Source organism: Vicugna pacos, chromosome 3 (genome assembly GCF_048564905.1).
Source record: "Vicugna pacos chromosome 3, VicPac4, whole genome shotgun sequence".
Taxonomy (NCBI): domain Eukaryota; kingdom Metazoa; phylum Chordata; class Mammalia; order Artiodactyla; family Camelidae; genus Vicugna; species Vicugna pacos.
In genome coordinates, this window is record NC_132989.1 from 1,302,236 (window position 1) to 1,329,227 (window position 26,992).

At 37.9% G+C, this 26,992-nt stretch overlaps 2 protein-coding genes and 1 pseudogene across 10 annotated transcripts in view; 1 reads left to right on the top strand and 2 right to left on the bottom strand.

Moving 5' to 3' along the window:
* Window positions 1–6,537: 6,537 nt before the first annotated feature.
* LOC140689267 (olfactory receptor 2G2-like) lies at window positions 6,538–7,661 on the bottom strand. The gene has a single exon (XM_072949607.1). The coding sequence runs from the start codon at window positions 7,489–7,491 to the stop codon at window positions 6,538–6,540; it is 954 nt and encodes a 317-aa protein (XP_072805708.1). The 5' UTR covers window positions 7,492–7,661.
* An 11,935-nt stretch (window positions 7,662–19,596) lies between these two features.
* Window positions 19,597–24,260, bottom strand: LOC140690655 (olfactory receptor 2G6-like; annotated as a pseudogene).
* Window positions 24,261–24,435: 175 nt separating this feature from the next.
* Window positions 24,436–26,992, top strand: part of LOC116278925 (adhesion G protein-coupled receptor B1-like) — a 113,633-nt gene continuing 111,076 nt past the window's right edge. For 5 of the 9 annotated variants that reach the window (XR_012065968.1, XR_012065971.1, XM_072952608.1 and 2 more), the window contains exon 1: window positions 24,438–24,613. The gene's annotated coding sequence lies outside the window, so the exon portion shown is untranslated. Of the gene's footprint in view, window positions 24,614–26,992 lie in introns of all 9 variants that reach the window. The other 4 variants (XM_072952629.1, XR_012065987.1, XM_072952634.1 and 1 more) reach the window with 4 other exon arrangements.

Genomic DNA, 26,992 nt, shown 5'->3' on the forward strand with positions numbered 1-26,992 from the left:
CATGCTGAGCAGTTTGCAGTCTCCTAACTGCCCTTTCACTTAGTCAGGATTTTTCTTATACTGATCCCTCTACAAGGATATTCTCTCCAGCACCCATCACCTGGAAATCATCTACACAATCTTCAAAACTCAGTACTTGCCACTGACATACAATCTCCGTTTTGACCCTGACATAACTCCAGTCTCCAGTCTGGCAAGATTTATTTTGTGTCACTGCTACACCCTAAACCTATTTCTATCATAGAAACTATAAGACACGACTGACCTAATTTTTACTTCTGTGTATTTCTACCAAACCATAAGCTGCTTCTTAAACTGAAGGAAGGGTCATGTTTTACTGATATTTTGTGTAATTTTTATGATGCCTGATGTATAATAATTGATAACAGCTTGATGAAGAAGTGAATGCATTTTCAGGTGTCCTACTTCCCACAAACTTTTTAAAAAATAATTTTCCCTATAGCAAATATAAGAAAAAAAACAAAACCTATGGTCACATAAACTGAGTGGGGGGTGGGGGGGTGGAGCTGAACTGCATTTGTAGAAGCAGCCAATTAAAGCAACAATGAACCAAAACAAAAGTTACACTGAAGCCTGTAATCCCTTACTGTGATGGTGTAAACAAAAGCCTAAAGCTGGAGAAAGCACCTACTCCTTCCTGTTGCTTGTCCTCTTATGGAACCCTGCACAGGCGGGAGGGGAGGTAAAGCAAGAATAGGCGTGGAAATCCCATCACTGTTGGTGGTACCCTGAACAAATAGCTCCTGTAGTTTTATGATGTTGGAACCAAGGGAAGGGAAAGAAGGAAAGTGCTCAGTGTGGGAAAGTGGAGGACTGAATCAGAGTGGAAGAAGCTGTCTTAAAGTTTTCCCCTTCTCCCTCAACAAGGAGGTCTCAGCAGAAGCACCTCTTCCCAAAGCTTCAGACAAACAGACCTAGGAAATGAAGATGCTTAGGATAGAAATACCAATGTGGGGAAGAACGTGACCAACCAGAGGGACCTGAGTCTCTGACTGCAATCTTTCAGAGACTACAGTGCATTGGCTGTGCAGCAAGTCTGATGGAGGGGTAGCGGCTTCCCCTCATGAAGCCTGTCAGGCAAAGTCTTTTTAATTGCCTGCAATCAGGCTTGAAAGTAACACATAGATTTTTAACCAGGAATCAACTCCTCTGCTGCCTGTGCTATTGTGCCACTCAGCCCTTGTTCACCACCTCAACCACCAGCCTGTACAAAGCACTGGAAAAGCCTGAAAAATTGCAATCCTCTCCTCTCTCAATTTGGAGAAATCCAATGTAAGACAGATGTTTGTCTGATCTAGCATTTTGTCCGTATGCTCTATTCCTCCATGGCAACACTGTCTGTTGGTGAAAATACAAGACCAGTGGTTACAGATTTCTCAGTATCTGATTAGGTGTTTTAAAACTAGATTGGAAGTTGCCCTCCTCAGCAGTAAATGGTCTGGTCTAATGTGTAACCAAGTGTCCCCTACCCAAGAAGATTCTGATTCTTGCTGACCCTCAAGTTTCAGTATAATACAATCACATCTTATAAGGAAAACACCAAAATGAGACCATAAAGTCAACAGAGTCAAGAAAGAATGGTTCTCTAGAATACATTTCATTTCTCCTCAATGAAATCCCAACAATAATGCAAACCCTCAGTTATAGTCATTAAATTGCACTTGCATTATTTTTCTGAACTGGTAGAGAGCTCCAGAGGTCAAAGGCTTGCAATGATGCACTACTTAATGAAGCTTTCTTTATCGTATTTCTCATGATACAGAAAGTTGAGTCACTGTGAATTGAAGTGCTCTCACTGAGCGGTGGAATTGTATGGAAGTGGAATTGAGTGTGTGTTTATCTATCTACTTACCTATCTATCATCTCCCTATCATTTTCATCATCATCATCATCTACAGTGTGCTTAAAAAAGAAGTTAACTCAAAAATTTCAGTCAGCTATTCTAAACAAGTCCATGCCACTAATTTGTACATAGAAAGAATAGTAAGAAAATGTTTTATTGCCTTATTTGATAGGCAAAACCTGAAGTTCAGATAGTTTACCTGTCTCATCAAACATCATTATTATTTTAATGATAGAACAAATCCAGCAGTGATAGAAACTACAAGTTTTGTCTCATTAACTTTTATAAATCCCTTCAAGACCCAAGTGTATTCAATCAAGGCTGAACAGACAATTCATACTTACCATCAGGGCTATTTCCTTTTGTTCAAATTTCTCACATCTTTAGGAGAAAATCATAGAATATTTCTAGTTTGGTGTTTCCATGTCTAACTCGACCCTGACCAACAAGATGACTGGCTTCAAAACAATGTACATTGAAGAGTCATATTTCAAACAGGAGCAAACCCTGAGGGAACTGCTAGTGGTAATGAGAATTCTGGCAGAAGAGGATCCTGAAACGGGGAAGTTGGCAATGTCATGAAAAGGTCATGATTTATTTACAATTAAAAATGTTCTGGGGAAAACCTGTGTCCTCAGCAGGGAATTAGCTAAGGAACTGACTAGCTTCCAGGGATCATCCAGGGAAAATGAATACACATACTTCCCAAGTGTGAAGTTCTCCTTTCTTCCTTTAATATTATTTTGAGACCTTATATTTTCTTAATAAAACAGGAGCCATCAAACTTTCCCCACATAAAATAAATGAACAGATAAAAACAGCCTACTTCTTTTTTTTTTTTAATTCAGGTATAGTCAGTTTAAAATGTCGTGTCAATTTCTGGTGTACAGCACAATTTCATACATGGATATACATATATTCATTTTCATATTATTTCTCACTGTAAGCTACTACAAGATACTGGATATATTCCCCTGTGCTTTATACTATAAACTAGTTTATCTATTTTATATATACCAGTCAGTATCTGCAAATCTCTAACTCCCAGTTTATCCCTTCCCACCTCCCTCCCCACTGGCAACCACAAGACTGTATTCTATGTCTGTGAGTCAGAAACAGCCTACTTCTGTTGCACCCTTCCTCCTTCACTCCAGTTACAAGAAAGAAGACCACCCTTATTCTCTTTAAAGCTAATCCTTCCTCTTATATGTTGGATTCCATGCACCATTAACTTGCTCTATGAGCGTCCTCCCCTGATAGTGGAAAGTAACTTTAAAATTAAAGTGATCTGATGAAATATCTGGATTTACTATTTTCTTTGCAAGCTCACTTTTTTCTCTTAATATTTTTAAAAATTTATTTTTAAATGGAATATAGTAACTACAGTATCATATTAGTTTCAGGTATACAACAGAGTGATTCAGAGTTTTTATAGATTGTACTCCATTTAAAGTTACTATAAAATGTTGTCTATATTCTCTGTGCTATACAAAATATACTTCGAGTTTATTTAATTTATACATAGTAGTTTGTAGCTCATAAAACATAAATCTATCTTGCCCCTCTCTCTTTCTGTCTCTCCACTGGTAGCCACTATTTAACCACTCACTCTGTATCTGTGACCCTCTTCCTCTTTTGTTATGTTCATTTTTGTTTTATTTTTTAGACTCCACATATAAGTGATAACATACCATATTCGTCTGAAATATTTCACAAGCATAATATGCTCCAGGTCCATCTGTGTTGTTGCAATTGGCAAAATTTCATTTTTTCCCTAGGGTTAAGTAGTATCCATTGTATATATTGCCACATTCTCGTTGTTACTCATCTGTTGATGGGACCTTGGATTACTTCTGTGTCTTAGCTACTGTAAACAGTCCTGCTGTAAACATTGGGGAACATGTATCTTTTCAAATGAGTTCTTCTTCCCAGATTATATGCAGGAGTGGAATTGCTGAATCATATGGTCCATTTTTAGTTTTTGAGGAAACTCCATACTGTTTTCCATAATGGTTGCACCAACATTCCCACTAACAGTGTACTAGGGTTTCCCTTCTCCACATCCTTTCCAACTGTCTTTATTTGGAAACTTCTTGATGATAGCCATTTTGATAGGTATGAGGTGATACCTCATTGTATTTTTGATTTGCATTTCTCTAATAATTAGCAGTGTTGAGCATCTTTTCATGCACATGTTAACCATCCATATGTCTCCTTTGTAAAAATCCCTATTCAGATATTCTGCCCATTTATTGATTGGGTTATCTAGGTCTTTTTTAATTTGATATCGAGTTGTATAAGCTGTTTATATATTTTGGATATTAACTTCTTGTTGATCACACCATTGCAAGTTTTTTTCTCCCATTCCGTAAGTTGTCTTTCATTTTGTTGATGACTTCCTTTGCTGTGGAAAAGCATTTAAGCTAAATTTAGCCCCATTTGTTTATTTTTGCTTTTATTTCATTTTTCTTAGGAGACAGATCCAGAAAAATACTGCTACAGTTTACATCAGTGAGTGTTCTGGCTACATTTTCTTCTAGGAGTTTTATGGTTTTCAGAGTTACATTTAGGTCTTCAAACCATTTTGCATTTCTTTTTGTTTACGGTGTGAAGGAATGTTCTAATTTCACTGCTTTACACATACCTGTCCAGTTCTCCCAGCACCACTTGTTCAAGAGACTGTCATTTCAACATTATATATTCTTGCCTACTTTGTCTTTTACTAATTGACCATAGGTGCATGAATTTATTTCGGAACTCTATTCTGTTCATTGATCTGTGTATCTGTTTTTGTGCCAGTACCATGCTGTTTTGATTATAGTAGCTTTGCCATACATTCTGAAGTCTGGGGAGGTTGTACTTCCAACTTTCCTTTTTTCTTAAGATAGCTTTGCAATTCAGGGTCTTGTGTGGTTTTGTACAAATTTTAGGGTTATCTGTGAAAAATGTCATGCTTATTTTGATAGGAATTGTATTGAAACTGTAGATTGCTTCGGGTAGTAGGACCATTTTAACAATATTGATTCTTCCAATCCAAGAACATGGGATATCTTTCCATTTCTTTGTATCATCTTAAATTTCTTCATCAGTGTTTTATAGTTTTCAGAGTATAGGTCTTTTACCTTCATACTACACTTTATTTTTAGATATTTTATTCTTTCCATACAATATTAAATAGGACTGTCTTTAACTTTCTTTTCCTAATATTTTTTCTGAAATTTTATTATTAGTGTATAGACATGGAACAGATTTCTGAATGTTCATCTTGTGCCCTGCAAACTTGCTGACTTCATTTATTAGTTCTAATAGGTTTGTGGTGAAGGCTTTAGGGTTTTCTTTATAAAGTACTATGTCACTGCAAAGAGTCACAATTTACCTCTTCCTTTCCAATTTGGACACCTTTTATTTATTTTCCTTTTTTTGACTGCTGTGGCTAGGACTTCCAAGGCTATGTTAAATAGAATGGCAAGGATGGACATACTTGTCTTGTTCCTGAATTTATGGGAAGGCCTTCGGCTTTTAACCATTGAGTCTGATGCTGGCTGCGAGTTTGTCAAAAATGGCCTTTGTTATGTTGAGATATGCTCCCTCTGTACACACTTAGATGAGAGGTTTTCTCATGGAGGATGTTGAAATTTGTCAAATGCTTTTTCTGCATCTATTGACATGATCATGTAATTTTTATCCTTTCTTTTGTTAATGTAATGGTATATCACACTGATTGATTTGCAAACCATTCTCATGACCCTGGAGTTTTAATGATTTCTTGAGGAAGGCCTGTATCACTATGAACTCCATCTTAAAATTGTTTTATTGCATCCCATAGATTTGGGAAAGTTATGTTTCCATTTTCATTTCTATTGCAGTATTTTCTGATTTTTTCTTAGATTTCATCATTTACCCATTAGTTCTTTTTAATACCATGTTGTTTTGTCTCCATGCATTTGTATTTTTCCCATTTTTTTCTGTAGCTGATTTCTTGTTTCATAGCATTGTATTCAGAAAAAGTGCTTTCATAATTTCTATCCTTTAAATTTGCTGAGGATTGTTTTGTGATTGAGTATGTGATCTATCCTGGAGATTGTTCCCTTTGCATTTAAAAAGAATGTGTGAATACCACAAAAAGAGGCAGACTCACAGATACAGAGAAGAAATTAGTGTTTACCAATGGGGAGAGGGAAGGGGGCAGGGCAATATAGGGATAGAGGGTGAAAATGGGTTATTATGGAATTTTACAAAATCATGTTTGTGAAACTTTTGACAATTTAAAGCATTAAAGAATTTAATGAATATTTCATTCAATAAATATTTTTTTAAAAAACTTAAAACAAGCACACACAGAAAACAAGTAACAAAATGGCACTTATCAATACTCACTTTAAATGTAAATGGACATTCAAATCTAAAGACACACACAGATTGAAAGAGAAAGAATATAAAAATTTATTCCATGCAAATGCAAATGAAAAGAAAGCCTGGGTAGCAATACTCGTATCAGAAAAAGTAGACTTTAAAATAGACCATAGCAAAAGACAAAGAATGGCATTGCATAATGATAAAGAGGTCAAACTGAAAAAAAAATTTATAAATATTTATGTTGCCAACATAGGAGCACCTAAATACATAAAGTAATATTAACAGACATAAAGGGAGAAATTAACATTTTTTGACAATCATGTAAGGTTTACCAGCAGAATCTTCCATAGAAACTTCCCTAGTGCCCCCTTAACCTCTTTGTTCCTCAGAGTATAGATAAGAGGGTTGAGCATGGGAGTCACCACAGTGTAAAAGAGGGAGACAAACTTTCCCTGGTCCTTGTATGTACTCTTGGCTGACTGAAGGTACATGAACATTATGGTTCCATAGAAAATGATGACAACCATCACATGGGAGGAGCAGGTTCCCAACACTTTCTTTCTTCCAGTAGCTGACCTGATCTTCAAAACTGCCTGGGCAATGTAGCCATAAGAGACCAGGATCAAGGAGACAGGCACTATAAGGAAAAGGATACTGGCCACAAAGAGCTCAGCTTCGTTGAAAGTTGTGTCCACACAAGCCAACTTCATAAGTACAGGAACTTCACAGATAAAATGATCCACTTGGTGATGCCCACAGAAAGGTAGCTGCAGGGTGAGTGTGGACTGGACCAGGGTGGTGGCTACCCCACTAAGCCATGACAAAGACGTCAGGGTCATGCAGAGACGGGGATGCATTAACAGAGTGTAGTGAAGGGGGCGGCAGATGGCCACGTAGCGATCGTATGACATCACAGCCAGGAGGACACACTCAGTAGATCCAAGGGCAAGAGAAACGCAGAGCTGAACCACACAGCCGACATAGGTGATGGTTTTCACGGGATCCCACAAGTTTACCAGGAGCTGTGGAATAACGCTGCTGGTAAAGCAGAGGTCCAGGAAGGAGAGGTGAGAAAGAAAGAAATACATTGGTGTATGAAGCTTGGGTTCTAGACGAGATATCAGAATGATGGTGGTGTTCCCCAAAATGGTTAGTAAATACAAGATCAAGATGACCACAAATAGAACCTTCTGTAACTGAGGATAATCAGAAAACCCCAACAGGATAAAACCTGTTACGTTGCCCTCATTGGTACTCCTCACCATCCCCATATGCAAAGTACGTTGCAGAAAGCTGAGTCATAGCTGAGAAAGGTGATGTATTACATAAGGTCAAGTGAGTGACAATGTCATCTCCCCCAAAAGTATTGTATGTTAAATGATTCGAAGCTATGTCGTTACATCTAGTGAACTCAATCTGTCTATCGTGCACATTCTAAATAAAGGCAATGCTCCCTTAATGTCTTAGCTGTTTTCTGATGCTGTGCAAAGCACAGAAGAACAGATATTATTTTAAAAATCATCAAGCTATAGTAATCAAAGCAGTACAATACTGGCATAAAGAGACATCTAGATCAATGGAGCAGAATAGAGCGCCCAGAGATGAACACATACATACGGCCAACTGACCTTGAAATAACAAAAAGCACTGAGAAAACACAATGGGGGAAAGAAGCCTCTTCAATAAACAGTGTTGGGAAAACTGAATATCCACATGGAAAAGAATAAAATTGGACCCCTAACTTACACCATACACACAAATCAACTAAAAATGGATTGAAGACTTCAAGGTATAATCTGAAACTAAAAACTCTTAGAAAAATCTGAAGGAAAAGCTTCCTGGCATTGGTCTTGGCAACGATTTCATGGATATAACACCAAACCACGTGCAAGGAAAGCAAACATCTGGGGAATGGGAGAAAATATATAAAATCATATATCCAATAAGGGGTTAATATCCAGAATACGTAAGGGATTCAAATAAGTCAACAACAACAACAACAAAACAGATAACCCAGTTAAAAAGTGGGCAAAGGACTTGCGTAGACATTTCTCCAAACAAGACATAACAGGCTTATGAAAAAGTGCTCAGCATCGGTCATCACCGGGGTCATACAAACAAAAACCACAATGAGGCACCATCTCATACCTGTTAGGATGACTGATCAAAAACCAAAAAGTAACATATGTTGGAGAAGTTGTGGAGAGATTAGAACACTTATACAGCGTTGGTGGGATTGTAAAGAGGGTGCAGCCATTATAAAAGACAGAATAATAGTTCTATAGAACTATCATATGACCCAACAAGCCCACTTCTGGGGAAACATCCAAAAGAACTGAAATCGGGATCTTGAAGTGAAAGCTTCATTCCTGTGTTCACTGCAGCATTACTCACAATAGCCACTTAAGGGTCCATCTGTGGTTGAATAAATAAAGGTGTGGTATATTATTCAATCTTAAGTGATGAACTATTATTAGACTTGATTAAAAAATTATTCAGCCTTAAAAAGGAAATGAATCCTGCAATGCACAACATCATGGATGTACCTTGAGGACATTACACTAAGTGAAATAGGCCAGACACAAAAAGGACAAAATCTTCTAAGAGGTATGTAAAATAGTTAAACATAGAAACAGAAAATAAAACAGTGATAGCCAGGGGGCAGGAAGAGGGAGAATTAGGGAGTTGTTCCATGGTTCTAAAATTGCAGCTATACAAGGTGATTAAGTTTGAGAGAGCTGCTGTCCAACATACTGCTTATAGTTAACAAATATTGTATTGCAAACTTAACATTTGTTAAAAGAGTACATATCATGTTAACTTTTCTTGGCCACACATTCACACAAAAAGCAAAAGAACATATAGAAGCTTTTGGACCTGAGGAATAAATTTATTACCTAGATTGTGATGGGGGTTATCATGGCTGCATACATATGTCCAAACTCATTGCATTGCATACATTAAAGAAACTGTGCATTTTTATATATCAGTTATACCTCAATAAAACTGTTAAAAAATAGGCACTATAATCTGTTGTAGGAAATAAATTATACCAACATTTCCATCCAACTACATTTTCCCCCTTTATGTTGATGTCCTTCTAGTCAGAGGAAGGGAGAAACTTAGTTAACTTTAGAGAAAAAAAACCCCTGAGGTATATACCACATCTTCTTTATCCAGTCACCTGTTGATGGACATTTAGGTTGTTTCCATGTTTTGGCTATTGTAAATAGTGCTGCTATGAACATTGGGGTGCAGGTGTATTCCTGTACTACTACTCAGCCATAAAAACCGACAACATAATGCCATTTGCAGCAACATGGATGATCCTAGAGAAGGTCATTCTAAGTGAAGTAAGCCAGAAAGAGAAAGAAAAATACCATATGAGATCGCTCATATGTGGAATCTAAAAAACAAAAACAAACAAAAACAAAGCATAAATACAGGACAGAAATAGACTCATGGACAGAGAATACAGACTTGTGGTTATGGGGGGGTAGAGGGTGGGAAGGGATAGACTGGGATTTCAAAATTGTAGAATAGATAAACAAGATTACACTGTATAGCACAGGGAAATATACACAAAATGTTATGATAAATCACAGAGAAAAAAATGTGACAATGAGTGTGTATATGTCCATGAATGACTGAAAAATTGTGCTGAACACTGGAATTTGACACAACACTGTAAAATGATTATGAATCAATAAAAAATGAAAAAAAAAAACCCTGAGGTTTATTAAAGCAATTTTCAGTAACAGGGTTTGAGTAAAATCATTCATCACACCAAAAGAGTGGAAATTAGTTTTAAGTTTACATTTTTGAAATATGCCAGATGCAACTGGTATTCATTAAAAATCAACTCCTCAGAGCTTATATGACTCAAAAGCATATGCATGTTTAGTAAGTGTTTAAGGCAACACTTGGATCTGTTTCTTATGACCAATCTCATGCTCCAGTTAATTCTATACTCTTTCTTCTTCCCTCAGCGTTTGTGTGCTTTTTAAAAGTGTCTGCGTGTTCCTTTCTTCCAGAGACCCAGGGTCTTGCAGGCTCCTAAAGCAGTTTTTAGGAAGTGAAGTGCGACCTATGCAATTTTAGATTTCTTTTTTCTGTAATCATTTGCATTTTCATCATCAGCTCAAAGGCTGGGTACAAATGTGATCCCAGTTTTGGAAGCAAGTCATTAAGGGGTTGTTTTATTTCCCGTGAGGGCATTGTATCTGATTTATGAAACAATACTTCTCAGGACGCTAGTAAGCACGGCTTCATTATTTTTTTAAAAACCAGCTATTCCTTTATCCCCACAATTACCAAAGAAACCTCCTTCAGAAAAATATTACTTTACTACTGTACAAACTACAAAAATCTTTGTTCTTAATTATATGGGAACCTTGCTAGTGGATTCATATATTTTTGAATTTGACAAAGTAGTATATGTGTCTCTTCACAACAGCTTGTGATATTCATGAAGCCAGGAGGCATATAAGATATTATTTTGCAGCCTCTAGCCATTAGTGTATTCAGCACAAATTAGCTTCTCAAAAATTATTCAGCAGACCACCCATATTATATGCATCCTATTACACCACTTTCACTTTCCCTGGAGAAACTAACACGTCGCTAGAAAATTAGTAGATTGTAGATATCTTATCAAATAAATGAGTGATCAGACCTTACCAACCTTCCCCCAAATTGGAAATGTCTCAAACGTGTATAATTCTGCTGTGTATTTGAACGTGGCTTTATCAAAAGCATTCATGTGAGGAGGAGGACCTGTGGTAACCAGGAGTCATGGCCACACAGGGCTCTCTTCTTGATTTTGATGTACTTCACCTCAGTCTTGTAATTACAAAATGGAAACAATCTTCAATATCCTCATTATTAGTTTGTCCATTCCCCCTTATTCTTTCCCAGTAAGAAATATCATGTATTTTATGTTTATTATTCAAATAAATGTGTATCTTTTACTAAAGCAAATGTTTCCTTCTCAAAAAAAAATTTAGTAAATACTATGCAGTATTAACTATTAGTAGTTCTGTCTTTGTCGCTGCAGGTCAGTACCCTGCAAAATGTCCACCCACCTCTTCATTGGTGAACTCCCAAATCACTGACTTTTTATTTGCATGGTAAACAATTGCTACTTCAGTTTACCATCCATCCCCTTCATTCTGAACCTTGAAATGCTTCACAGTAAACATGGATGAGTGAACTTACAGAGAAGAGCAGCAGTTGCAGGCACCTTCCAAAGGAGCACTGCAGAGTTCACAGTAATTAATTCCACTGATAGGTAACCACTGATCTTGGACCAATTTAAGAACAGCAAATTTTCTGAGCAAGCAAAAGGTCCTCATTGCTCATTAAGAATACCACACATTACTAAACATAAAAGGTTTGAAATAAGTTCTAAAAAACTATTTTTTAGGATATAAATATTGACATTGAATGCAGTATGCCCACTTCTCCCTTTAAAACTATTAGTTTAAGCAAGCACACATAACAGAAAACTTCAAGTGAGTACTATACTAAACAGGAATAGTTCTAAAACTGTGGAATGCTTATAAGCATATATTGCATATTCCTCGTATCATGTGCCTGGTATGTTGAAATTTGACAAAATCACATGAACAGAGAGTGAAACCCTCTAAACACCGTTCTATACATGACTTATCTTGGAGAAACACAGTGTAAAATGTAGCCAGCCATACTCACTAAAATATCCTGCTGGGGATGCAGTCCATATAGAAGATGTCTCCATAGCTGGGAAGATTAGCTAGCTTCATAAATGAGTGACAAAGCTAAATGCCAAGTTAAGCTGGGCATGGTCCGGAGCAGAGGTATCTTTCACTAGAGGAAGAAATGAATAGAAAAGACTGTATCGGAGTGAATATTCCAAATGTCCTCTGTATCTTCCCACCAAATGATTAAAGGATGAACACAAATTTTAAATTACCAACATTGAATTTTCCATCTTACATTCTAAAAACCCAACTAAAACAGAACCCAGATGGAAAAAAGAGATAATAAAATACAAAATGATTTTATTACATTTGGGAAAAGACAAGCCTAGATCACTCTCTACACCAAAAGATGATGGATAGATAAGAAACATAAAGTACTGAACCTGGGGTTTATGCACTTCAAAATCTATAATACAAAAAAATCAAAGGCAAAGAAAAATAAGAAAAGGAAAGGTCTCAAAGAAACAAAGTTAGATGAAGAACATACACCTGAAAGAGAATTTCTCCAAGAAACAGTGTAAATATATAGAAAGTAAAAAGTATTCCTCCACACTCTCAAAGAATTTAAGACAACCTGCAGCTACTAAAACAAATGATTTAAATCAACAGCAGATTTTAAAAGAGAGAATGGCTGAACTATGTGAAAAATGTTAAGGAAATCTGTAATGGTTACTTCCTAAGTTATATTTAGAAAGTAAGTGAAAAAAAGTTGATTAAGGAATATGCTTGAGTAACTTGCATAGAAAACAATGGAGAAAAAAATACAGTTATTAAGAAAGACAGACAAAGGACATGAAAAAATCAAAAAAACAATACCCTAAAGTTCTCACAATAAATTTTCTTAACCTCAAAAGCTCACAGTTTAACACTATGAAAGCTAATATTTAAGCTAAAGTAATCATTCTTACAGTTGCCTTATGAATATAGATAACATAATCCACAATGAAGACATGTCACTGTTAGATTTTCAGACTCCAAGTAAAACAAACACAGAAAAAGCAAACATGTTGGTAACACAAAGTTTATGTCATTGACCAACTATGAAGCTTTAATGAAAACTTCGATCATGTATAGAATAGAAACCTTACTCATTATATCCTCTAACTTACTGCTGTAAAACTGCCATCAGTAAGTAGGAAATTAGGTGAAACAAGATGCCAAAATTTCAATTGGAGATTATTAAATGTATCATTTTTTAAATCCTAAGCATCAAAATATGAGAATTTTATAGTTACTCTTTTTAAACAAGATAAAATAACAAAAGAACAGGTAAGTTAGAAAAATACCAGAAAATAAAACTTGAAAAAAGTAACATTTTACATAAATTAACAAAATTAATTCTGAATAGTAATAAAACATCCCTTTAAAAACATAGAAAACACTGTAATAGCATAATAAAGATAAAAATTCAAAATTAACAAGTAGATAATTTTGGAAATATTTCAGAAACATCTTAATCAAGTTTACTTCACAAAGAAATTTTCAAAAAAAACCCAGCAAATTAACAAGTTATATTGTAAGTAATGTCTCCTTTATTACAAAACTGTAAAATATCTGCACTGCGAAATACCATCATTAAAGTTTTTAACTAAAGTAGAAATATATTTGTAAACAAAGACACATTTCTTTAAATACACAGACACATCGTGGAAAGAATCAGGTTGTCTAGTTGGGAGTGAATGATTCATGCTAATAATGGTTCCTTCCACCAATACCTAATGAGTGTCTTCCAAGGTTCAACCAGCCTTCCCTTCTAGCTCCCTGACAAATGCTGACTATGCTCCCTTGCAATTCTATTTCTTCTTTCTGTGCCCCCAGCACACTATGGTATATGGTCCACTGTATGAAGCTAGTATTTGGATTTGGCAGCTGAAAAGATCTCCTAACATGGGCACTTTTGGTCCCTTTGTTTTGAGCCAATCCACCATGATGACATGGGACATCCCACTGGATAGGGTCCTCTACATCCTCGAAGGTAATGCTGTGTCCCTACAGCTACCTACCACCTTTAAAAACCACTGATTATCTGTACTACCCACAAAAAAATAAGGTACTCATAGTCGATGGTGTCTTGGCTTGTCACCCAGTCAGTGTTGTCACTTGCAGTCCAATCATCTATCCAAACAGCCATCTTCTGGGTGGTTTCATATTATACTGATTATTCATGCCACCCTCAGAGAACAAGATGCACCTCCAGCCCGTCTACCTTAAAGTATGGAAAACTCCTGGGTGTTGTCATATCACACTGTGTCCAGCCTGACTGTAATAAAAAAACTTTGATAAAACCCCTCCCCCTGCTTTTGCTGAACATTCCCCTCAGCACCTCACACCCACCTGTTCACAGAATTCCAGTTCCAGGGTCACATCTCCAGTTTCCTCTCCTCAGCTGGCCCCATCAGGAACACCACCTGTATCAACAAATGTTGTAACTCTCATATTTTGCCTTCTTCTCTAACACTCACATTTTTCCCCTCTTTGAAAATATCTGGCATCTATTATTTCACTGTGTGATTATAGGGTGGGAGTTCAAAGTGCTATCACAGTGTTGAGCCCATGAAATATTATTCTCCTTAAAATACCTTCTGGTATACAAATGTTGCTATACACCATTCAACTTTCTACTCTATTTTGGTAGATTCTTTTTTTTTTCATTTGTAACATCCAATAACAAAACACAAAAATTAGTTTATTTTTAAATAAAGGAAACACAACTTTCTTATACAAATGGAATAGAAATAACTCTAGGCTAAAGGTCACAAATACTGTCAGCTAACTACCTGTACCTTTTAAAAACAAGAAAAATTGCACTCAAAAATAAATTTTACACTGAGCTCAAATGTCCTTTCAGAATAAGGAGATTACAGGATGTACCATGAGAGAAAGTAGCATGCTGATATGAAAAACAAGCATTTTAATTGTCTATGGGGTCAATCAGCTCCAGAACAGACCAGAAAACTGAGACTGCAATTAAATAAAGGGGGAGCAGAGTGGTAAGTGAATTAGTGAAACATATGCTAATCTTATAGAAATGAATTTCTGGAAATGTATTTGTAGTCAAAAGTAAGACCAGTTGGTTGAGCAGATAATGTATATCTTGATATTATTTCCTTTTAAGTCAATAAGATGGTCTCTAGATCTTGGCAAGATGTTTCAGAAATGTGTGTCACTGCAAAAATATTTGGGTCAGGGGACTGTTTTTTTTTTTCCATTTTGAAGAATATAGAGAGCTTCCATTAAACCCATTTGTTGCTGCCTTTGAACAGGGAAGGTATTAAGCATCAAAAAGGAAAAAGAAAGAAAGAAGGAAGGAAGGAAGAAAAAAAGGAGCTAAGGCAATTTTATGAGAAAGAAAATTTTCTGGAATAATCAGAGACAACATGAAAAGATTAATTTGAAATCCAGTCTTCACAAGTCTGTTTCTTTAATTTCATAGTTTGCTCTATCTGCAATAAAACATACAATCTAGTCAGACGAGATGAGATGCTGGTCTAATGACAGCAGCTGGTGCCTCCTGTCAATGTACCTGTTTCAGGACAAAAACATGACTTGTAGCCTCCGGAATTACTTCCTTGTCCACACTATTTCCAGCGGCCTGTGTCTTGAGAATAAATAAATAAGTGTTCAGTTTATGCTCCCAGAAGCACAGGAGCTATTCAAGAAAAAGCAAACTAGGGAACCAAATGAGAGGTTCCAAGAAAAGGAAGTATTCAGGGTGTTGTAAAGTCTGACTTCACAGTGACTACCACCCAAACCAATGTCATCATGCCCAGAAAAATAATACCTTATCTTCTTCCCCTACCTGAAAGAGGATGCAAGAATGTTGAAACTATCTTTGGAAGTTTGGTGCACAAATGAAATTTGATCTTCAGTTATGACTAAAAAGTTATCACAATGGCTACAGAGCTGCTTCTCTGGAAGATGAATCTCTCTGCAACAGCTCTAAAACATGTTGCTCCTGGTCCATGCAGTTTGTGGTACAACATGAAAATATCCATCCTGAATAATGGCAAAATTAAATGTTTTCTAAACCAGGTCCTGGGGCTTGCAAGGTAATGTATCAGAAGAAAGTGAGCTACCCCTAGTGACCCCACTTCTTAAAAAAATTAACTTGAAAGAGAGAAACCTCATTGACTTACTTCCTCTGTAATGAGATGGTTTATGCTAGGAAACAAACAATAGACTTTGTTAATGTGGCATCATCATGTCCCCAGAAGGGTACAAGAATTACATTTCCTCTATGGAGAACATGGGACTCATTAAAATGTCCATAAGATCCCGGGCCATGATCACGAAAAAATGCCTTGCAATCTTTCTTTCTCTCACTTAAGGATTTATGCAGTAAGATATCAGGAGCTTAGCTTGGCACCTTCCAAAACATTTGCTAATTAAAATTCATCCCGATTACCCCTTTATAATTCTTGCATAAGGCAACAGAAAAATACTATCATTCAGTAATTACAGAGAATTCAGAGAAATTACAGTAATTCAGAAAAATAACCTCATGAGTAAATTTCTTGAATAATTGGCCCAGAATATCAAGGTGGCTGAAAACTGACTTCCAATTGAACAATAAATATCAGACATTATTGTACTGCTCTGTTCTCACTACAGTAAAATGTCACTTGGAATTTTTGAGCAAATTAATCATGTTCTTATTTCTCTTTTCTACTCTTAGAGTACTTCACAGGTTCTATAGAAGAAAAAAATTAATTGCTGCTTTATTGTCATTCAGAATTGGAGAGCCCCCATTTTTCCTTGATTATCTAAGTCTGATCCTGCTTACCAAAAATTTCCAGATTCCACATCCTGCATATTAAGTTGTTTTATACTGGTCTCAGCCTATCAACAGTTAACACTGTGGCTGGAGCAGAGATTATAGTAGTTATAATGCTTGCAAAACACCCTTCAGTGGGATGGGGAAGATATAGCTCAGTGATACAGTGTATGCTTAGCATGCATGAGGTCCTGGGTTCAATTCCATGTACCCCCATACATAAATAAATTAAAAAAAAAACCTAATAGCTTTCCCCTCAAAAGAAATAAAAATTAAAAACAAATTAAAACCTTCAGCAATCATCAGGAAACTTTGAAAAAAAAATGTTTTATTACTGACAAGACCTGAAAATTACACAACACACCTGGGGCCACATGATGCGGTGGGGGGAGGGCACAGCAGTGGGCCTGAGGTTCTACTCTTGTTAGGTGCAAGGATGGAGACCTAGGATTCCTTGGATTCACACTCTTTTTAATTGAGGTATAGTCAGCTTATAAGTTGTGTCAATTTCTGATGTACAGCAGAATTCTTCAGTCATACGTGAACATACATATGTTCATTTTCACATTTCTTTTCTCCGTAAGTTACAAGATACTGAATATATTTCCCTGTGCTATACAGTATACGCTTATTTATCTATTTTATATACACCAGCCAGCATCTGCAAATCTCAAACTCCCAATTTATCCCTTCCCACCCCCCTCCCCTCTGGCAACCACAAGTCTGTATTCAACGTTTGTGAGTCTGTTTCTGTTTTATATATATTCATTTGCCATTTTTTTTTTAGATTCCACATATGAATGACATCATATGGTATTTTTCTTTCCCTTTCTGGCTTACTTCACTTAGAATGACATTCTCCAAGGACATCCATGTTGCTGCAAATGGCATTTTTCCTGGCTGAGTAGTATCCCATTGTATAAATATACCACCCCTTCTTTATCCAGTCATCTGTTGATGGACATTCAGGTTGTTTCCATGTCTTGGCTATTGTAAATAGTGCTGCTATGAACATTGGGGTGCAGGTGTCTTTTTGAATTAGGATTCCCTCTGGATATCTGTGGATTTTTGAAGGACAGCCATTCTGATTGGCATGAGGTGATACTTCATTGTAGTTCTGATTTGCGTTTCTCTGATAATTAGTGATATTGAACATTTTTTCATGTGCCTATTAGTCATTTATACATCTTCATTGGAGAATTGCTTCTTGTTTAGGTCTTCTGTCCATTTTTGGATTGGGTTGTTTGTTCACTTCACTCTTTGTTGGTGAATGTAAAACATTAGAGGCAGAATTTGAAGTGCCAGAAGATGTGGGGAAAAAGATCCAACCAGGAGCCCAAAATGTCAGTGACTGAAATGAACTAAAATCTCTAAAACAAAGGTGCCTCAGTGGGAGAAGGTGGCCTGATTGATTACCTTGTCAAGTGGCTGGCAACGTGTCTGTTGGAGAGAGCCATCTTTGAGGTGGATTCCCCATTGAAATGGATCCCCCATTGAATCAAACCACAAATCAAGCACTCACATTACAAAAGAGAGAAAAAACCTGTCAGTGCGTGTGCTCCATAAACTGATTTTCCTTTCCTATATATTTTTCTAAATTATTAAGCCCCAGTTTACTTGGAGTTCAGAGATGTTTGTGCTCTCCTCAGCATGAGGGAGAACATTCTATTTCCAACCATATCCTGCTAGGTGTATGTATATATAAATCTTCTAATGATTTTTTTTAAAAATGTCCTCCCTGTCACTTAAAATATATCACTTGAAAACTATTTGGCTTCTGTTATAAGCTGTCAGCCCCTTTAAAACTCACTCATGGATTCTTTCCTTTCTTATACACATATTAACATATTTGTGATTTAGCAAATAACAATATAAACTCTTTCCTCTTTCTTCAGGGTGGGGTGCTACTGCCTAGATGATGTTGTTTAGCCACCATATCAGTTTAATATCAAAAATCCAAACATTATAAAAACACATAACCATTAATATTAACACTTCTTTGAGACAGATTTGATTCTACAATCAATAGGCTGAAAGTGAGGGTTTTTCCCCCTAATGTCTTCTATTGTTTGCCAATAGATACCATCACAGAGGGAAAATCTCCCAGTCGACTGAGTTGGACCATTAGCATATAAAAGTGTGGGTGCTGTTTTGTTCACATCTGCATCTTCAATGCCTCAGTAATTGTTAATAAACAAATGCATTTCAAAAAGGAGATAAAACAAACATAAGATCCATGATGCACTAAACATTGCATGTACCTAGCAACATCCAAAATAATAAAAGGTATAAGGGAAGATGTATTAAATTCACTTAAATAAATATCTTCTGTCTAGTAAGGAGATCATCTTAGAAGTGCACTGGTGGTAGAAAATTAAAATGGAAAGAAATGGTTAGACTAGAGAGATAGCTAAAAGGTAAAATCCACAGGACTGTGTCTAGGTTACGTACAGCAGGTGAAATAGACAGGAGTTGGGATGATGTATGTTCCATTTTGTGATACTGGGAATAGTGTGGGAAAACAAACAAAATCAGGGAGCTTTCGATTTAGTTTGGATGTGCTGATTTGAGGTTGTTTTAATACACCCAGGTGGAGAAGGGAAATACATAGTTGAACATAGACTATGAAATATCTGTGTTGGAACAGAAATCTGGGAGTCACCTGTGTAAACACTTTAAACTGTGATGACTCCAAAAACCTACTAAGGAAAGAAATACAAAAAATCAGAAACTTGCAAGCAGGAGGGAAAACGCAACAATAGAGGTGAGCTCAGTGTATAACGGGACTCACTCAGGGGAACTTCCCACAAGCTGAGGGGTCCTGGAATCCATGGCTAGTTGAAAGAATAATGCCACTGACATTTATGTTTTGCTCTTTCTTTTATGAGCAACAGGTCAAAATATCTCTATCTCTGCAAAAGAAAAATTACAATTATACCCATATAGCATATGGTTATACCTACTAAATAAATAGATTTTATGAATAAACTTTATACACAATAAAACGTCTAGAATAATCTAATTTTAGTTTGGGTTGCTCAATATTATGCAGCCCAGTTTATAGATAACATACAGGTTATGCAAATTGTACAGGTCACACAGATGTTATGTGGTGGAATGGGTATTCAAACTCAGCTCCGTCCAAGTGGAAAATTCAAACTCTGTTTAAAATGTTTTCTACTAAAACTCACTTATAAAATCATGAACATGACCAAATCATTTACTGAGTCATTATCCATTAGCCAGTCTAAATAACTCTCTTCTAAATGTCTTTTAATAATCATGTCCCACTGAATCATAAAGTTATCCTCAGAATTTTTTGTTCTTTTTTAAAATATTTTGGAGGGAGGGAAGTAATTAGGTTTATTTATTTGTGTGTTTGTTTAATAGAGGTACTGGGGATTGAACCCAGGACCTCGGGCATGCTAGGCATGCACTTTACCACTGAGCTATACCCTCCCCCTCCTCAGAATTTTTTTCAGTGCTCCCTTCACTTCCTTATTTCTCAGAATATAGATAAGGGGGTTAAGTATGGGAGTCACCACAGTGTAGAAGAGGGACACGAACTTATCCTGGTCCTTGGATCTCCTCTTGGCTGGCTGCAGATACATGAAGGTAATGGTTCCATAGAAGACTATCACCACCGTCAGGTGGGAGGAGCAGGTTCCAAATGCTTTACGTCATCCAATGGCTGACTTTATCTTTAGAACTGCTTGGGTGATGTGCCCGTAGGATATCAGGATGAGTGACAAGGGCACCACCAGGAATAAGACGCTAGCCACAAAAAGCTCTGCCTGGTTGAAGGCGGTGTCCACACAAGCCAACTTGATGAGCACAGGAACCTCACAGAATAAATGATCCACAAGGCGATGCCCACAGAAGGGCAGCTGCAGGGTGAGAGTGGACTGTATGAGGGTGGTTGCCAGACCACTGAGCCATGCCATAGATGCCAGGATGTGACAGAGCCGAGGGTGCATGACAGAGGCGTAATGCAGAGGACGACAGACTGCGACATAGCGGTCGTAGGACATCACAGCCAAAAGGACACACTCTGTGGATCCCAGGGCAAGGGAGACATAGAGCTGAACCACACAGCCTCCATACGTGATAGACTTCTCTGGACCCCCCAGGTTGACTAGAAGCTGAGGAATAATACTGCTGGTGACGCAAAGGTCCAGTAATGAGAGATGGGAGAGGAAAAAGTACATGGGATTGTAGAGTTTAGAGTCCAAGACGGATACTAGGATGATGGCAGCATTGCCAAGGAGTGTCATGAGATAAAGGGACATGATTACCCCAAAGAGAACCAGCTCCAACTGAGGTCGGTCAGAAAAACCTACCAGAATGAACCCAGAGAAGGTGCTGTCATTAGTCCACAGCATTACTCTCACTTTGATTACTCACTCCAGAGTGATTAAATCACATTAAACAGAAACTGCAAGGATTTTATGTCAATTTCCTGGCAGTTAAGATCTGGATGTTGAGAAGTGAGTTTGTAAACAGTTAAAGAGAAAAGGCCAAAGCAGAGAATCCTGGTGTGTGATATCGTTGATTATCTCATGAAGTGGCATTCCTGGTCTCATTGGTCATAGGTTTTCCATCTACCTGGAGGATGAAATAAAAGTTAAAATGCATTAACGCTGAGATTTTTCACACCTTTTCCTCAATATAATTTTTTATATAAAGGTAATGGAATTTCACAGGAAATACAGGAATTACAAACACCATAGTACATTCTCACAGTCTACCAAATGGATACATAAATAAGGCAGGAATGTGATAAAACATGTGAGAGTATGCATTTTATGATCAGTGTAAGCAGTTCACTGTGAGGATGCAGAGTTGGGAGAGGAATCTATAGAGGAGGAGGTTTGGATTGTATTCACCTTGCTCTTAAAGAGATGAGAAGGAGAGCAATCCAAGACCAACAAATTTCTTGATAGTAAGAAACAAATATAGAAATGGAGAGTGCATGGTAGGGTTTTATTTAAAAAAGGAAAAAGAAACTAAGTTGGAAGCATGATTATTTCATATATTAACTACGCCACATAACAGGATACGATACTTACAAGGTAAATTTGAGTCACTTCTTTAAGGAACACAAACATCAGTAGATATCATTTGGATAGCATAGGCCTTGTAGGATGGTTTTGGTTGTGTTTGAATTTTCCTTTTCAAGATAAATATGCTTGCACAGTATAGAATAATTTAAAACCAAAGAAACTCTAGTCCAGAAAGTCTGTACACAGCCAATGCAAAGTGGACAATCACAATTAGAGACTGAATGCAACATCAATAGAATGCAAGAAATGCTGCAGAGGGCTCAGTGAAAATCATTAACATTTAACTCCCAACAGGATATTGAGACAACAAACAGAAAGAAGCTAAGATTATTGAAGTTTTACATATGATGAAATAAGGAGATTAAGTGGTTAAAAACCATGTGCATCCATTTATTTCCAAGCCAGCTGAAGCCAGGAAGAATCAGACTGATCATTTCTACAACTGAGAACCATTGTTTCGACATTCTTCTTGTCTTTAGGACTTTAACCCAGAGTCCCACTCAATCTGTGACACATTAACACTAGCTACTCATTTGACACCATACACAATTTACAGTATCTAATGTCCCACATGCAGGTGCCAGAAAGAAGAGTTGCCCAGCTTAGATTTACGTTCCTTCCTCTGCAGGAGACTGCATGGGCATCACTGTGCCCACCTAAGACTAACTGCACGATTAATACTGTCACATATAGTCCCTGAGTTAACGAGTTCCCTTGTGATGTGATTAACTCCAGGGATTCTGGGCAACAGGAGCCAGCGACAAAGGGCAAACAAATTAACACTGGAGGACAAAAATGAGGCCAGGGGAAGTCAAGCAGCTGGCCTGCTGGCCACAGAGCCAAGTGCAATGAAAATTAAAGTTCCACTATTGGGGACCTCTTCCAATTGAATTTTGTGATTTTCTTTCCACTTCTCCTGTCCTTTTCTCTTGACTTTATGTATATGGCGTGGTTGCGGGGGTAGGAAAGAGAGAAATTGTTATAATTACACAAACACAAAAATACACTACGTGAGAATAAAAATATTTTGCAACTTAGAGTAGAGGACACTGTTCAGCAGGTAGATGCCTGAATACCTGATGGGATCCTCAACAGGAGGAAACCAAATGTTCTCAACAAATCTTTTTTTCCTTAGTTATAGGGAGCACAGAGGTATGGGCCCAAGGGTAAAGAAAATGCTTTTCTGACAATCTTGCGATCCACCCCTAATATATGACACAAAGAAAGATTAAACAGAAAGACATATACAACAAAAATGAAATAAAAATATCTGATAAAAAATAATGATGCCAGTCCTTCAGTTTATGGAACTAAGTTAAGAAATAGACTTTCCTAGAATCAAAAATTGATGCCTCAAAATTCTGCTACTGAAAACTACCATAGGCAATCTGGAAAAAAAATGTTCCTTGACTTTTTTATGGCTTTTTATTGATGTAAATGATTGCTAAATGGCAAAAACACGACAGAGGTTAGCCTCCTGGATGTGTTCTAGAAATTTAAAATATATGCTGATATTTCAGTACAATGTTCCATATTAAGGATAAATGGTAATGATTTTTACAGACTAGTGAGAAGAGTCAGTAGGACACATGGAATATACTGCTTCTTCCATTTGGGAGAGCAAATGCAGAGACAATGAGGAGGACAGATGATCCCCAACACCACTATATAGTTTAGGACACAATGATCCAAAGAAATGGTGGTAGCAGTTTGTGGAAAAGGCTCCCAAGTAATTTAGCATCTTTGAACCTCACTGTAAACTGTATGTGACAAAATGTAGTAGTTAAAGCTCTTGGATAACTGATATCCAAAATAAACCCACTTTGGCCACTTAACGATCTTGGAAGCAGCTAAAGGTAGCAATTAGAAACCTTACAGCACACACAAGTGGCATGCAGCCCTTTTGCAGATTCACAACAAACATTATCATATTATACAACGTGGGAAACTAGGGAGTGGGGAAAAAAAATCCCTCTCGTACTTTGTGAAAACCACAACTCCCTGCTTTTCCTTTAATCCACGGGAGAAACATTTTAAGATGTGTTGGCTTATGGTGTGCATATTTAGAGCACCCGTTTACTGAAACACTCTGCTGTGAGTGGACCCGCACACCTCACGCCCGTGTTGCTCAAGGACCTACTGTCCCTATGGACACCCATGTGGAGGCCGCGCGGAGGGAGGGGACACAGGTTACCTTTGGCCTTCTGGTGCGGTCGCCCCTCAGGCTGCAGCTCGGAGGCCTCTCGTCCACGAAGACGAAGACGAGGCTCCTGGCTCTGTGGCCTCCCCTGTGTGTCGCAGGTGAGGCCGCTGAAGATCTCCTCCCGCACGGCTCACCTCCGTGGGAGCCAGGGGCGGGAGTGGCCGGGCCACCAGAGCCAGGCAGTAGAGCTGGCCCAGGGCGGCAGCCACAGAAGCGGGACCCAGACTAACACCCACTAGCTGTAAACCCCCAAAGCCGTAAAGTCCCCCAAGTCGTAAAGTCCATCAAGCCGTAAACTCCCCCAAGTCGTAAACTCCCCCAAGTCGTAAAGCCCCCCAAGTCGTAAACTCCCCCAAGTCGTAAACCCCTGCCGTAAACCCCACAGACGTAAACCCTACGCATATAAACCTGGCAGCCAGACGGAACCCCAGGATGCATCGAGGTCTTTTTCTGGAAGCTGCGGTCTGGAGCGGAGAGCGAGGTGGCCAGGCCCAGCGCTTGGCCTGCTGTCAGACCTGCCGCCTCCGCTCCCTCCGGGGCCTCTGACAGGACGTCGGCCCCTCAGGAGACAGCGCCCCCGAGGAGCCTCTGACAGGACGGCCTCCACAGAGGGTGAGTCTGCAGTTCTCTGAGCTTCTCAGAGCTGCTCGAGCTGGGGGCGCGGGCCTCGGGTGCGGGGTGTGCCGGCGACCCTCGGTCCTGGGCGTGAGGTCCCTCTCGACTGGGCTGGGGTTGCGGGGCGGGCCACCCGCCCTCTGGCCTGCAGGCCTCTGGGAGCCCTCGGCCTGGTCGCGCTTCTCCAAGGAACCTGGTGCGCGGGGGTCGGAGGTCTGGTCCTCCTGCGGCACTGTCGGGACCGGGGCCCCGACGACCATGCGTGGTGTTCCTGGTTTTCTTGTGTTGGGGTTTCGGTCGTGAAGGTTGTGTGCAAATGTGTGTGTATCCCGGGTCTCGCCTTTATTTTTCCACTTAGGACATTTGCTTGTGGAAATAGTCTTTGGTTTGAGATTACGTGACATTTTCTGCTAGTTTTCTTATGATTTTATTTACTTCCTACCTTGTTTCTCAACTCAGAATTAATTTCACTTAAAGTATGAATTATCCAAATTTAATATTTTTTCCCGTTCGCTCTACAGCAGTAGTTACTGGATTACCGATCCTTTCTCGCTGATGTGTCTGTTTGGGTCTCTGTGTTCAGTAAACTGTTGGGCTGGTTGTAATTCTGTGCTTTTTGGAAGAGGCGCCGCGCTGTTCCCCACAGTGGCCACACTAGTTTTCATTCCTGCCACATCGTCAGGAACACATTATTTTACACTTTTCTCCTTAGATTTTTTAGTATGTTTTGTTCTAGCTCTCTCAGTAAGTGTGAAGTGATGTATCATTGTGACTTTGAATTGCATTCCTCTCATGACCAGTTATACAGAGAATCTTTTCAGATGGCCATTTGTATAACTGTGGACTTCAATAAGTCCTTTTCCCATATTTTAAGTGGGACATTTCTCTTTTCGTTCTTGAGGTGTAAGCATTCTTTATATATTTTGAAGACAAATCCCCTTTACATTTACTATTTGTCTTTTCACTTTTCTGATCATGTTCTTTAAAGCACAGAGGTTTTCCGTTTTAAAGTGCAATTTATCTATTTTTTCTTTTGTTGCTCATGTTTTGGTTTTCGTATGTAAGTATTCACTGCCAAATATAAGGTCATGAAAATTTACTGTAAAGTTTCTTCCAAATAAGGTCAGTAATGAGAGCCTTTATATTTAGGTTACTGATCCATTTTCAGGTAATTTTTGTATATGGTTGCTGTAGGCAGCCTACCGCCGTTCTTTTATGAGTGGGTATCCTAGCGTCTGAGCGCTATTTATTAAAAAAAACTGTTTGAACCCATTGACTGGTGTTGCCATCCTTGTCAAAAATCAATTGGCCATGGATGTATGAGTTTATTTTTGAATTCTCAACTCTGGTTCACTGGACTAGACTGTCTATTCTTAGGGCAAAACTATACCATTTTTGATTATCTTTCATTATTTTCCAGAATTCTGGAAGTGTTGATTATGATGATTTTTGCCAGGTGTTTGTTGCTTTTGTGGAGTTGCAAATTTCAGAGGTTGTTTATACTGCCATCTTCATGGTTGACCAGTTTGTACATTTGCCAAATTGTTAGATATACATTATGGATTTCCAGTTTCATCATTTCATGTCTCTCTCTCATTTTCTTTTTCTGTCTCTCAAATAAAAGTTTGTCTGATTTTCAAGATGTTACTTGGGCTTTTTTTTTTTTTCTTGATTGAAATGGTTTGTGATGTCTTTTATCATTTTTTTTAACTTGGAAATTAACTGCAATTAAAGACATCCTATCCTATTTGTAAAAAACTTTTAGTTTGCCTTATAATTATACATAGAAGTACAAATATCTTAGAAGTGTGCCTTTTGAAAAACTTTCGCAATCTTTACACATTTATGGAAAAAGCGTCCAGCTCAAGGGAGTAACACTACCCAAACCTCAAATATCTGCTCACATATCCCTTCAAGTGTCTTCACTCATTAAGAGGAAACTTAATCTTGACTTCTAACAGTATAGATTCGTTTTGCCGGGGTTTTTTTACATACTGTATATAAATTGTATAATCATTATGTGTTTTGTGCGACTTAACTTTGCTAAACTTTATGTTTGGATGTTTATCTCAAAGGTGTGTGTTTTTGTAGAACATTCATTTGTATTCTGAATATTATTCTGTTACGGGAATATATCATGATTCTTCCACTATTGTATTCAAGGGGATTGTGGAGTTGACATTTTATAGATATGAGGATTAGTTCTGCTGGGAGCATGCTGGTCTGTCTCATGGTGCATATATGTTTGGGTATGTATTTATTAGGTGTAATCTAGGAGTGTGATTGCTGTAGATGAGTATAGGTATGTTCAGTTTTAGGAGGCACAAAGAGTTTTCCAGCAGTTTCCAGTTTATTCATATGCCCTGTAATACTTAG